This window comes from Habropoda laboriosa, unplaced genomic scaffold (genome assembly GCF_001263275.1).
Source record: "Habropoda laboriosa isolate 0110345459 unplaced genomic scaffold, ASM126327v1 scaffold28, whole genome shotgun sequence".
NCBI classification, from domain to species: domain Eukaryota; kingdom Metazoa; phylum Arthropoda; class Insecta; order Hymenoptera; family Apidae; genus Habropoda; species Habropoda laboriosa.
Window position 1 is genome coordinate 3,826,295 of NW_017100174.1, and position 13,429 is coordinate 3,839,723.

Sequence of the window (13,429 nt, forward strand, 5' to 3'; positions counted from 1 at the left end):
TACATTTGATTACGCTCTGTGTACCTTCGACTCTCGTGACATTCTCTGTTTTACCACAGAGTCATCCTTCAAACGACGACAAGAAACGAGTCGGAATTGTACACAATTACTCATTACAACGTTAAGCTTTGTACACATCGGGCTAAGAGATAAGAACAAGATACAACTGTAAACAGAATAAATTTCCTATTCTTCGTTACTTTGCACAAAACTAAATCATTCTTCCCTCCAACAGACCGTTCCAAGCTTCCTAATCCCTAGGCCTTGAAAATGTCCATAGAACAGCAAAGGACACAAGAATCAGCGGACGTTCTAATTACTCGTACAATTAGTGGTGCAATTCCTGGAACAATGATTAGACACTTCATTCCGGGACACAAATCGTAACATCAAACCGACAGTTGTGTCGCATAATTTCCTTAACACGTCCACTTTACTCATTCCTCGTAATATCTCACTTCTATGAAGCAATCTTTACGTCGTTCGCGTTGACGATCGCCATGCGGAAGCTTAGGGTCTCCCACTCCGTGTCTCGTTTCGTCACAGAGTGAATGTTATCTGCGTATGCAGGACAGAAACTAGCTTTCGGCTGGCAGTCAGTTCGCGATCGAGACGGTAACCGACAGGAGCTCGTTCGATCGTCTAGATCCTAGTAAATGCCATCATGGTCGAGTCCGAGAACAACAGATACACCTGGATGGACCCTTTAATCGACAAGATAACCGAGAACTTCGGCGTAGACTTGAAAAGTGTTCGTTACGAGGTCTCCGTACCTTCTAATTCCTTCTACCTCTCGAACATGCTGTTCGTGAACATCACAGCGAGATCCAACGACCAAGGCGGGAAGAAGATGTCCATCCAAGTGGTCGTGAAGAAACCACCGTTGTCGGAAAGTCTCAGAGCAATGGCGAGGACAGACGAACAGTTCCACAACGAGATAATCTTCTACGAGAAGTACGGCAAGGGCCATCCCGAGTTTCCGTGTTGCCTCTACGCCGAAGAAAAACCGCCGATCGACTCTGTGATCGTTCTGGAGAACGTGGTTGCGCAGAGAGGTTACGATGTGACACGGTGGAAGTACGAGATCCCGTTGGAGTACACGTTGGCCGCGTTCCGAGAAATTGCGCTGTTCCACGCGAACGCGTACGCGATGAAGGAGCAGCGTAGAGACGACTTCTTCGACATGGTGAAGAACATCCGCGAGTCCAGATACTTCCCCGACAGCAACATGAAAGTGATAATAAACGGCACGGCGACCAGATCGGTCGAGTATCTTCGGAAACAGGGCTACGAGCAAGGTTTCTGTGACAAACTCGAGGACTACCTGGGGAACACCTATGAGAACGTCATGTTAAAAGCGATACAACCGGACGAACCTCTTGCTACTTTGTGTCACGGGGATTGGACGTTGAACAACACACTGTACAAAAGAGAAAATGGAGAATTGAAGGCTATGTTCATCGATTTTGCACTGATGAGGTTTGGATCTCCTGTTCTGGATCTCTCTACGTTCTTATGCTTGCACTGCGCGAAGGAACTGGATAAGGACATGTTGGGTAACGTTCTGAAGGTGTACCACGACTCGTTGGAAAAGTGTTTAATCGAAAATGGTGTGGATTGTGAGAAATATTCGTACGAGGCTCTGTACGAGGATTACAAGAGGAAAGGTCTCTTTGGATTTTTCATCGCCACGTTTTTCCTCGCCATGCAGATGGGCAAGGCTACCGTGGATCTACAGGCTCTCACGGACATGCAGCCGCACGAGTGTGCGCAGCAACTGCGCGAAATGGGCGGAGATGAGATTTCGGAGATCTTGGCGAATATGTTGCTGAAGCTGAAGGATTTCGGTTGCTTCGATCATATCCTTTAATCGATCGGTAGTATTGTTATAATACTTTGAAAATTTTTTACATTTTTGTAATATATAAGCTACCGACCAAAAGTCCTGGATCGTATTATCAGTTCACAGCAATAACGAATTTGTTATCAATTTTTTTTTACGAATTCGCGATTAATTTTGCGGGGAGCAATAGCAATTTACCTTCACTTTGATACGTCTCGGTGATAAAAAATTCATTAAAAGTTTCCTACTTTTATAAAACTTTTTTTCTGAAAATTCTTGCGTAGCTCGCACTGCACAGTATATACATAGTTTAAAACTTTTGGCCGGCAGAGCACGCCGTGATAAAATTTCTATTGTTAAACGACTCGGCGAGGAGGTGCCATTACCGAAGAATTAAAATGTATATAATATTGTTAATAAAATGTGTACAGTAGTTAAGACGTTACAGCGCAATTATTGTGATAAGTATTATGGAAAGGAGTATAAAGTATTGAATAAATAACGTTCTTTGTAACATCTGGCTCGTTATCTTGTGTCACACATTTCGCGCAAACATCGGCGAATTTTTTAATTCGCGAGAAAATTACGTTATTAACGAGATGGTAAATGATCAGTGCAATCTACACGGTGGCTGACAAGTGACAATGCGATTTTTCATCTGTACGATCAGTAATCCCTTAAAACTGTCACTTTTCAGATTATTCTGTGAAATACAGAAAGTTTCATCTTTTCGATCACTAATCTCAAAAATTTCACTCTTCGAGAATCGCTAATCTTAAAAATTTCACTCTTCGACGATCTACGAATCTCGAAAAAATTTCATTACCTCAACTCTCTGAAAAAACCCATTCACCGAAGTTTCATACGGTCTTGAAACAGCAATCCAGGATCGCATACGCCTAGTTACCGTCGTCGCATGAAAACGCTATCGGAAAATTTGTCGCGGATAAACGGAGACGAGTTGTTTTCCGAGTGATACAGGATGGAAACGAGCGCAACAACGCGGGTAAAAGGCTGTTTGGAGAAGTGGATACGTGTATATTCGGCGAAATAAAGCTGGTGCCGGCATAGGACGAGGCGGCGGCGGCGGTGGCGGGAAATTATTCTTTCGCCTACATGCAAGAGTACGGAGATCTGCCTTTCAAATAGAGGCACTCCGCGGCGCGCAGAAAAACTTTGTCATTTCCATATATTTCGCCCTGGACTGGCAGCCGCCCGTCTCCCGGCAAATTCACTTACGCTCTAACCTGAATTTTAAGCCCGTTAAATTTTCTCCTCGTCTCGTGGTTTCTGCTCGCGAACCACGCTCCTCTCCTCCGCGTGTCTTCGCGGCCGGAACAGGAAACGCGACGGGTGGAACGCGGCGAGACTTTGCATGGGAATACTTTCCCAGGTGTTGGAAACTAGCCTTGGGGAACGCCCGCTGGAGAGTTCGCGTCTCTGACACTGCGAGAGATAGGAAAGAAACCGCGAATTGTTGATAATAGAGACATTTTTTTTAGTTCACCAAGATAACTGGAAAAATGTTTGCTTCGGGTAAAGAGTGAGTATAAAAGAGAGAGAGAGAGAGAAAGAGCGTGTTTCCATAAAATGAATATGCTACGCGGTTGTTTCCCAGTGTAACAGAGAAGTTTCAGCTTTCCATAAAGTAGAATCATGTAGATTTGAAAAAACTCTTCGGCGTGCGGGATTGTTCCATAAACACACTGTATATTTGCGGTTGCAAACGGGTACACCGTATTGCCGCGGATTGTATAGAACTGGTTTTCACAAACAAAGGAAGCTGCCTGTATACTCGTGGAAATGGATTCACGTATCTATGTCAGTTAAATATTGTCTTCCTTTATTTGCACGAAGGCTGTATTACACTTCGAAATTTGTCGTTCCTTTCTTTTTTTCAAATTATTTTACATTTTAGAGAGAATTCTCTACTCTTCCGTGTGTATGGTTACTAAATTAAATTGTACAGTCTGTGGAAGCGATATAGGGAAGTCGTGAAGTACGGGCACACCCAGAGTTATACGTCATTTTTAAATATACCGAAACGCAAGAACCAATTCTGAGTTGATATCGAACTTCGTTAAACAAGGCTCGAGGTCCTTATCGTCCTCGAATTACTATTTCAGCGCTAGGATTGCGTGTACTCTGATGCCCGATCGATTTCACGACCTCGCTGTATCGATTCCACCGACTATACGTTCCCTCTTTTATCAATAATTGTGCTATTAGTATCTTCTATGATTAGATAAAATTTCCTATCAGTCGAGAGTTCATTCTTCTGAGATGCTCAATGAATATTGGATGATAATTGAACGTAGTGCACATTAAATCGGTAGTGTTGCGTCGGCATGCATGTGAGGAAACCCCGGCCTGGCAGATTATCATCCTAAAATTCATTAGTCAAATTCGACCGCCAGACCGGGGTACCAAACTCACATCGGCCCGCAATAAACCTCCTCGAGCGAACGCATCGACAAAACCTCTCCTCTCCATAACCGGTGCTCTTTTCCGTCAGGGCGACGACTCCACGGTTCATTCTCTGACTCGCTCTCGCAGTGGCACCCAACCCAGCCAAACACAGTACAACACAAACTTCGCATCGTTCGATCATACCATATTTCTCATCAACAGTTGTAAATTCAGTCGAGACAATAAAATTCTCTAAATTCTCTCGTCTTAATTGGAACCACCGACAGAGACCAATTTCTCAGTTGGACAGCAAACCTGTACCGTCACCTAGAGTGTAAGCGGGATTTACGACCTCGCGAAATTCTTCGAAAGAATTGCGGTCCACGGGAAGCTACAGGTAGAATATAACAATTGGTGATTTAAAACGAACATTTTATTCGACATATTTAATTCGAACATTTTCCTCGCGTCTCATTAGGCTAATTAAAATGTTGGAATCCACCGTTAACATGCGCGTACTCTCTCGGTGCGTAAGTCTCTTGACCTGGGTTTATAGCACCCCTTGCTGGCCTAAGGACTTGTGGCTTTTGTGGGTTTTAGGAAACCCAGACGAGACGTCTGATGTCGCTCGTGCGACTTTCGGCGGTTGAATCCCTTGGCGTCGTCGGTCGGGACCCTGGCTGCCCTCGGAACGGATCTCAAGTGTCTCCCCGCTTTCCGAGGACAGCCATCCTTATCGGCCCGCCACGACATCGACAGAGCGACGAAAGACACGTTCGTTGCATGCGTCTCGCATTCTCGATGGTGTTTACAATGTGGCGCCGTGCGCGCTGCATGGGCCGCCACAGGAAACCAGCTAGTCAGTCTAGTGCCGTCGTCCAACTACAATCCCACGCTTAGGACCGCCACGATAGTTTACCATTCCACTGGAGTTATTTATTGTAATAAACAACTTGTAAACATTACGTGTTGTTTCTTCGCAATTAATCAAAGCTTTCGACATAAATGTAAGAAATGCGAGATTCCGGCGGCGAAGTGGTGGCCTGGACTTTGTCACCCAGGAAGAGAAAGCGCGTGGGTACCTGAAGGTGCCATAAACTAAGCCCTTTCCCCGGAAAGTCGAACGAGGGGGCTCCAACGGGATACGACGGAGGTTTTTCGGAGCAACGTGGAATACAACGCGGGAAGGACATTCTGGAAATAGCCGTCGAGCGAGACGGACGCCGGAAACCTTAAGAATCGCTTAGGAATACAGAATAAATTATTTTTGGGATACCACACTATCCTGACTTTAATTCTTTGTTTTCGAGTGGTGCTTACATAAAATTTTCACATCAAGCAGAAAAATCGTCTCGTACGTAATAAGGTGTAGGTGTGAAGGGTACGTTCGATTGACGAACGTAAATCCTGGTAAAAATATGTCTCGATCGAAGGATCTTTCATTAGCTCTTAATTAATCTGGCTCTATTCGTTACGTTCAATATTGTCCCGCCAGATTGCAGGAACACTGCGTGCGGCAGAAGCATTTTGTTGTCTCTGATAAAAGCGACATTTATACAACCGAATAAAACCTATCGTGGTCGCTTGATAGGCACATAATAGGTTGCTTTACATATCGCGAGATCTGCCCAGTGTTTACCCACATTTCCCGCGTTCTATCTCTTCCGCGTTAATGAACGTTTATTATCTTCGTGCAGCTCTGACCTCCGCGTCGATACCCCGAATAAAAGCTGCCGCAGCACTGAAAATCGTCGAATTCGCGTTAATAAAAACGGTAAATCGCGTCGACGAGTTTATTTACCTAAACTAGTTTCATTAAATTGAAGGAAATATTTGATGGAAAAAATGAGAACGTTACTGTGTCAAGTTTCACATCTGCCTGTCGATAATTCATTGCGTTGTCAGAAATATTTCGTTACGTTACACGGGAAGAAAATATTGAGAAAAAATCTATTTACTATTAAATATAAAATTTACTAAATATCTCCATTATTTCAAGCGATAAGTGGAATATTATTTACGAAAGTTGCATCGTTGCAAGATAAGGTAACTTCCTTTCGTAAAAAAACATTTTTTATGAAGAAATATCAGCTATGTGGTAAGATATGATGTAACAGATTATTGCAGCATGTGCTGCAATTGTCTAAAGTGATAAGTCATGCAAGAGATTAAACGATTCAGATTACAGCACTTTTCATACATGTTTCGTAGTGAAAACAATAAGATTGTCCAAGTCGATTTTAAGTTAAGTATACCTTAGCAATTTTATACTCAGAATTCGAAAAAAAATAGGATATTCCGTTTAACTGCAGGTCTGCTGCGCGTTTTAATTACTCTGTACTTATTAAGAATATTATCCTTGTATAATGATAAAAATGATAACGCAACAAAATCGGTTACGACAGAAAAACTAGATCGTCAATTACAGAGTAAGGGAATTCATACTGTACTGAAATGTAGACTATCGAAAATGTCGACTTGAAATGTAGGTGGAATCCATGTCGCTCTCACCGTTAGAACGCGAACCAATCGTGTTCCCCTGGAATGGCTTTATTGACGTATGTCACTTGTACAAACATGAAAACGCGTCAAAAAATATGTATCTCGGCGCTTTTATCTTCGAAAGATATATGTTTAAAAACGTAACACGTGGAGTCTGTTTGAATGATTACTAGATGCGATAAAAATAATTTTACGTTAATTTTACGCTGTTAAAACCATTTCTTTCCTGTTGCAAGGAATGTAATCAATATTTAAAGAGATGGGCCAATAAAATTCGACGTTGGAACATTCAGATTTACGTAACTACATATTAAGACTATTGGATCCGAGAGATACACATGATGCACATTCGAAATTAGTTGAAAAAGGAATACTGAGATCGTGTAGTTTAACCCCTTAACCTATAACGTCACACTCGTGGCAGGGATTTTACTCAAGATATGACAAAAGTAGTAATATTAATAAAAAAAGTTAATTGTAGTCCTAACTTTTATTTGAATTTATAACACGGAGAATTACTAAATGTAATTAATCTGTAACAGACTAACTTTTGTTACTTGATACAGTACTAAAACACTAAATGACTGACGCTTAGATGCATAGTCAGAAAAAAATCATAGGTGAAGGGGTTAATACAGTTGCAACAGGGACAGTGGATAGCTGGATTATGGAAACCAGATATACACATCTTAGAGAAAGTAATAACACTTCAACTAATGCAATAAAATATCGAAATATACTGCACTCGTCGAAGAGCTGAGCTCGTTAACTGACCACTCAAAGTAAGATTAACTAGGTAAGGATACCTGCAGGACTGCAGAAAGTGACACTCATAAATAAGACAGTAGAATGTTACACAGATATTTACCACTAGGTAGAATCACACATAGATAACAGAGTGCAGGTAAAAATCGATATAAACGCAACTTGTATTCATACCTTCCATGCCTCCACTTGTCTCGACGCTCAATTTACCTTAAATAAAACAAGTCGATCTCTAAGTTTGGTTCTCCAGAAACCAAGTCGATCTCTAAGCTTGTTTCTCCAGAAACCAAATCAATCTCTGAAAGCTCAGTTGACCCGAGGAGCAAATCTTTCCCCATTTCCCATGACGTTTCCCCATGTAAACTGATCATAGAACACCTTGACAGCGCAGGACGGGAGGAAGGTTCGCGATAAAAGCGAACAAAAGTGAAAAGTTCGCTTGGCGCCAAAATCCTTTTTATTACGAATTTGCAGGTTCGCGATAAAACGGACTTTGGCGCTAAGATTTGAATCAACCTCAGTATTACTAGCTAATCCCTTTAATCACTACAGCGAATGTCGCCTCTTTCTTCTTTTTTTCTACGAGTTTTCTAATTCCTTCTCTGTATTTTTCCAATTCTTTCTCTGCGGTATCTAATCTAACCTACCGTAACAGTGAAAATGCGTTTCATCGGGCTACCTTGAAGTATCACCCGTGATTGCTTACTATCATATTAACTGCGCGTCCACGGCATAACTACGGGCGAACTTGTCGCTTGCACACTTATCAGTTAGCGAAAGTTTGCACGGTGAGATCGAATAATGCTTGTGCACGCCGTGCATGTCGACTTGCGCGTCTCAACTTTTCGGGGAGATTCAGACGAGTTTAACGATCGTCGACGAGAAACTCGTCGTTGGAGGATGCTGTTCGAGGAACTGGAAGGAAGAACAGGAAAAGACGGATAGAAGGAGAGATCGTCTCGAAGTGAAAATAGCGAAAACCGGCTGAAAATCCAAGACTGCGCAGGAACAGTTTCAATTTGTTCCACAGTTTCCATCTTTAAATCACACAGACCCCCCTCTCTCTCTCTCTCTCACTCTCCCTCTCTATCGAGGAATTTTTAAACAATTCCGATGGATATCTTCTCGTTGTAAATCCTTGTACAACGGTCCCTGTAAACATCCAGTCAGTCGACCGTCTCCCGGGATGTTCTAAGTTTTAGCGAAATTAAAAATTCGATAATGAGATTTCGAGATTGCTGACGAGACGGAAGCGAGAGTGGAAAATAAGATTTAGCGTAATTCGATGAGATTGATGAGAATATTAAGTAACGAGGGACCGTGGAGGAGAAGGAAGAGAGAATTGAATTTAACTCTCCAATCCTGCCGGATCCATCGGTTATGACTGTTTAGTACTGCTCGGAACCTTCTTCCAGTCATACGTACACACTTATTCTTTTTATACGCAGCAAAAACATGCAATTTTCTCGTGAATCATCTCCACAAAAATTGATCAAACAAACGACAAATTTTTCTCACAATCAGTGCTGATTCATTTTTTATTTATTTATTTATTTACGGGTATATAACATTTTAGTATACAGTAGAGTTACAAACAGTTCATTGTATGCAACAGTGTGTTACACACGTTAACCCTTCGAACTCTAAATTTTTTTAAATTATTTTTTCAACAACTCCCTATTATTTTAAGAATTTTATTTGAAATGCACTTCAAAAGACATTCAGTCGATAGGAACCAATTTGAACAATTTTTTTTTTACTAATTATATTGAAAACAGCATCAAGGGTCATATATGCGACCTATTACTCATCCAGGTAAAAATATTGCAAAATATAACACATATTCAAACCGGCAATTTGAAAATCACTTCACTCATACCTGTGAATAAAACTGATGTCGAGTCACACTCGACAAAGGAGTCCAAAAGGTTAACTCATTCCTAATTAACGCAATTAAATTAACCATAAACCAGGGTACCTCTCGAGACAGTAGAACCCGATTTCTTCCGTTTGATTTAGAAAAGCACAGCACAAAAACTAGCTTCCTCGTTCACATTTATCAGCTCATCTCATAGACATTGCAGTCCTGCAACCGAGATTACGCTCGTTCTCTTCCTATGCTCGAACCATCTCGTCCCCGATTTTTGCGAGCTGAAATATTCATCGACACCATGCACGAGAGCATCGACGACGCCGCGTTCCGTAACCAGGTCGCAAAAGCCTCGCGCATCGATTCATTCGGATAATGAAAGGCGCGGTTCGATCAGCTAAATAAATCCATCCGGCGCGCGTATCCCGAAAAGGAGTGTCCCGCGGGAATTCCGGTGTGGTTTAGCGGCACGGCGCATTTGTCTCCGGCAGAGACTGTATCTGGGTCTCCGGCGTTACTTGCGCCGTTTGATTTACTCGCGTCGCGCCGCCTGAGAGCTTCGACTGACGTCGATGGAGGATAAAATATATCTCACGGACTGTCGATACCCGTTTCCTCTATCGTGCTCATTTCCCATTTTAATCACGATGGTTTTTCCTCCCAGATTTTTAACCGCGAACTCTGGTTGTTGCACGGGTTACCCTGACGAGGTGTGCGCGGAGTTTAGGTTTGTTCGGAACGGTTTGGAAGTAAGAGGGAAGCTATGTACACACCATCGGTTTGCTCGGATTTCAATCTAAACATAACGCTGTCAGCAACGTTGAGCTTGATACATGCACCGCGTAGGTGCGTGTATATCACTCGACTCCTGCTGCTGTTGCTGCTGCTGATGGATATATCCGAACTTGCCCTTTTAACGTTGAAGAGTGGTTTTGTAGAGCCGCGGTGGAAGTGATGTTGTGTCTTTGTACGGGATTGGCGAAATGTGATTCATATTTTACATATTTTGCTGCCTTTCGAGCTTACTGTTCTGTGATTTTATGAAATTTTGTTTTTCTTCTGTTGGACAATTTTAATAGTAATCCTTTCGTTGCTATTGGCACCTGTAGGCGTTTTGAAAATATGGAGCCTTTCGGGGCTTTTCTGCCTTAATTTAATACTTAATTTTGTCCTTTACTTCCATCTTAATTTAACGAACCGAATTTTAAATCGACACGACCGAAATAACAAATTTTACTTTAATTCCACCTTAATTTAATGCTTAATTTTATTCTTTACTTCCACCTTAATTTAAAAAAGCGAATTTTAAATCGATACGACCAAAATAACAAATTTTGCAGCTGTGGTTAGAAATTTACCGTCACTCACCCACGTTACGCATTAAAATCTGTCGTAGAGAAAGGGTTAAAGTATGTATTTCTCAATATTTCATCGATCAATAAGGTGTTTAGCTAGTCTTTCCGTTGTTGCAAATTCTATTACCTACTGTTCCAAAGTACACAATAAAAGTCGGAACGTGAAGCATTTTACGACACGTCAACGTGTCCCTAAACTCAGGGGTTAGGGTAACGTAATGGCTGCTTCATTTTCTGGAAGTAATTCGATGACAATCGTCTAGCTGACTCATTTCTCGACAATGAACGGCTCAAGTACTGTACAGCAAAACTGCATTCTTTTAATTCGTTCCTTTTTTCTGAAAAGATTGCAAGTGTTTTCGCTATTCATTGTTACTTTACATTCATAAGAAGTTCCTTCGAAGCAACCTCACCCTGCCTATTTGCATTTTAATTCCTACATTCTACTTCTTCGGAAGTTCGGAAGTTTCAATGGTGAACTTTCACTTGTTGCACTTTACATTCAATTTTAATATTCGCACAATAGTAGCACGTGCTTACCTCTTTATGCTGAAATCTGTTTGAAAGCTACATTAAAAGTTAGCTGTTATCGTTATATCATGTTCAATATTTTATATTTTACACATACAGTAAATTCTCTACAAGAGTCAGTAAGTTTGGATTCTACAAGTGACAGTATAGATGGTCCTACGCCTAGGTCTGCGTCATTGCTGCGCCGATATTATCTCGCTCGCAGTCAGTCAAGAGTGTAACGCTGCGCCAATCGGTTTCCTTTACGAGATTTCACGGTTCCACAAATCATAATAGAAAAATATAATTTCTTTAATATTACTTTTTTTCATCTGGAATATTTTTTAACATGTTGGTGAGATTTTTCTAATGAAAATAATATCAAGCACGACATAATTTGAACAACATTTACTTATTAACACGTTCACTGTCGCGCCAGATTTACAGGTTGCTGTCAGGCGGCCACATGAAAATACATTTTAATAATAGAATTATAGTATTATGCTTTATAATTTGTTTTTTTCAATTGAAAATAATGTCTAGCTAGCTATGACGTTCAAAATTTTTAGTTGACAACATTTATTTTATTTTAATTATTCTAAACATTTGAGGCACTCCAGTCACTGATGACCACCATGGCCATATCGAGGAAACAATCTAACGTTAAAACTTATTGAGTGATTAATTTAATTTCATAATATATCGCTTTAAATGAATTACAAAAACAAATTGCTAAAAAATTACATTAAATACCTGTACACATTATCCGTCGAATGTAGAAGGAGAGGCACCGTTTGGTTGCCAATTGTTTATCACATAGAGTCGGCCTACCTCCACATAAAAAAAAAAAATGTAGGGTCGATTCCACAACTGTCAGTAAAATGTAGGGTCGAAAGCAGCAGAAAAGCTGCTAAACAATTAGAATTAAATGTAACGATAGAAATTATTGCAATAATGCGTAATGCAATTGAAAAATCGCAGAAAAGACTGATACAAATGTTTGAAAAGAAAAATATATAAGATGAGATACAGTATCTTACCACGTAATGTAACTTTTTATTGTGTAACATATTAAAAACACTGTTTGGGAAAAATTTGTCACAGAATTGCATTTCTTATTTAATCTTCCTTTACTGCTACTTCTTGTGAAATTTTATGTCAGAAAATTGAAAAAATTCTTCTTTGTGTTTCGTAGGCAATTGATTGCTAATTTGCTATTGACAGATCGATGTTAAAATTTCATGTTAAATGGAACTTTCATATCTACCATAGAATCTGAATAACTTTTCAAAGTATTTTATTAAGAAACGCGCATATAGTGTTCAATTTTCTATCTTAGAATTAACTTACTTTATCTTACGAACTACTTAAAGTTCAAACTTTCAACTGTGTGTGAGAATCAGAGTGTCGACGGGTACGCGTAGTTCTTAGCTTGGTATCCTTTTGCAAAAGTGAGAATTTTCTTTGGAAAAGGATACCAATTACCAGGTCCCACCACGAGGAGGTGACTACGCAAGGGACCCGACAAAAACACATGCCCTACTGGCAGCTCTCTATCTTCAGAGATACGCGATTCTCATTCGTAACAAAGGAAATAGATACTTTTATGAAAAATTCGTGTCTTTAGAATAATTCGCGGTACGATATACGAGTGTCTTGTATTTCATTTTCTGCAATGCAATATTAAATTCTAAAAATTTCATACTCTTCCTTAATAGGATGTTGAAAAATTGTAAATCGCGATAGTAAAAATGTAGATGGTATTTTATTAACTATGCTACAAATGAGTCGCGTATCTCTGTAAGAGAGCGCGCACATGGTATTCAGTACAATTTTTCTATCTTAGAATTAGTTGCTTTATTTGATAAATTATTTAAAGTTAAAACGCACGCGTCCCACGACGTCCATCGGCGGATGAATAGAATATTTTCTATTGTCTTATGCTAACTTATTTTATCTTACGAACTACTTAAAGTTAAGACACTCGTTCACGCTCACTTCATACTCGGTACAGTTTTCGATCTTAGAATTAATTAAAGCTAACATGCGATAAAAAGGTACATTTTTCAAACATACAATGAAGCACTGTAAGAAAAGTATATTATTAAATTGCAATAGGAGGATAAATTGTTAGGATATCTTTATTATATATATTTTATTTTCATATTTAAAATC

The 13,429-nt window shown here is 40.2% G+C and overlaps 1 protein-coding gene across 1 annotated transcript; it reads left to right on the forward strand.

The window, feature by feature from the left end:
- The first annotated feature begins 574 nt into the window (after positions 1-574).
- Positions 575-4,430, forward strand: LOC108578743. Its single transcript, XM_017942127.1, has 2 exons — positions 575-1,877; positions 4,359-4,430. The coding sequence occupies exon 1, from the start codon at positions 665-667 to the stop codon at positions 1,868-1,870; it is 1,206 nt and encodes a 401-aa protein (XP_017797616.1). The 5' UTR covers positions 575-664; the 3' UTR covers positions 1,871-1,877; positions 4,359-4,430.
- The last annotated feature ends 8,999 nt before the right edge of the window (positions 4,431-13,429 follow it).

Coding starts and splice junctions, on each gene's coding strand:
- LOC108578743 (XM_017942127.1), top strand. CDS start 665: ATGGTCGAGTCCGAGAACAACAGATACACCTGGATGGACCCTTTAATC.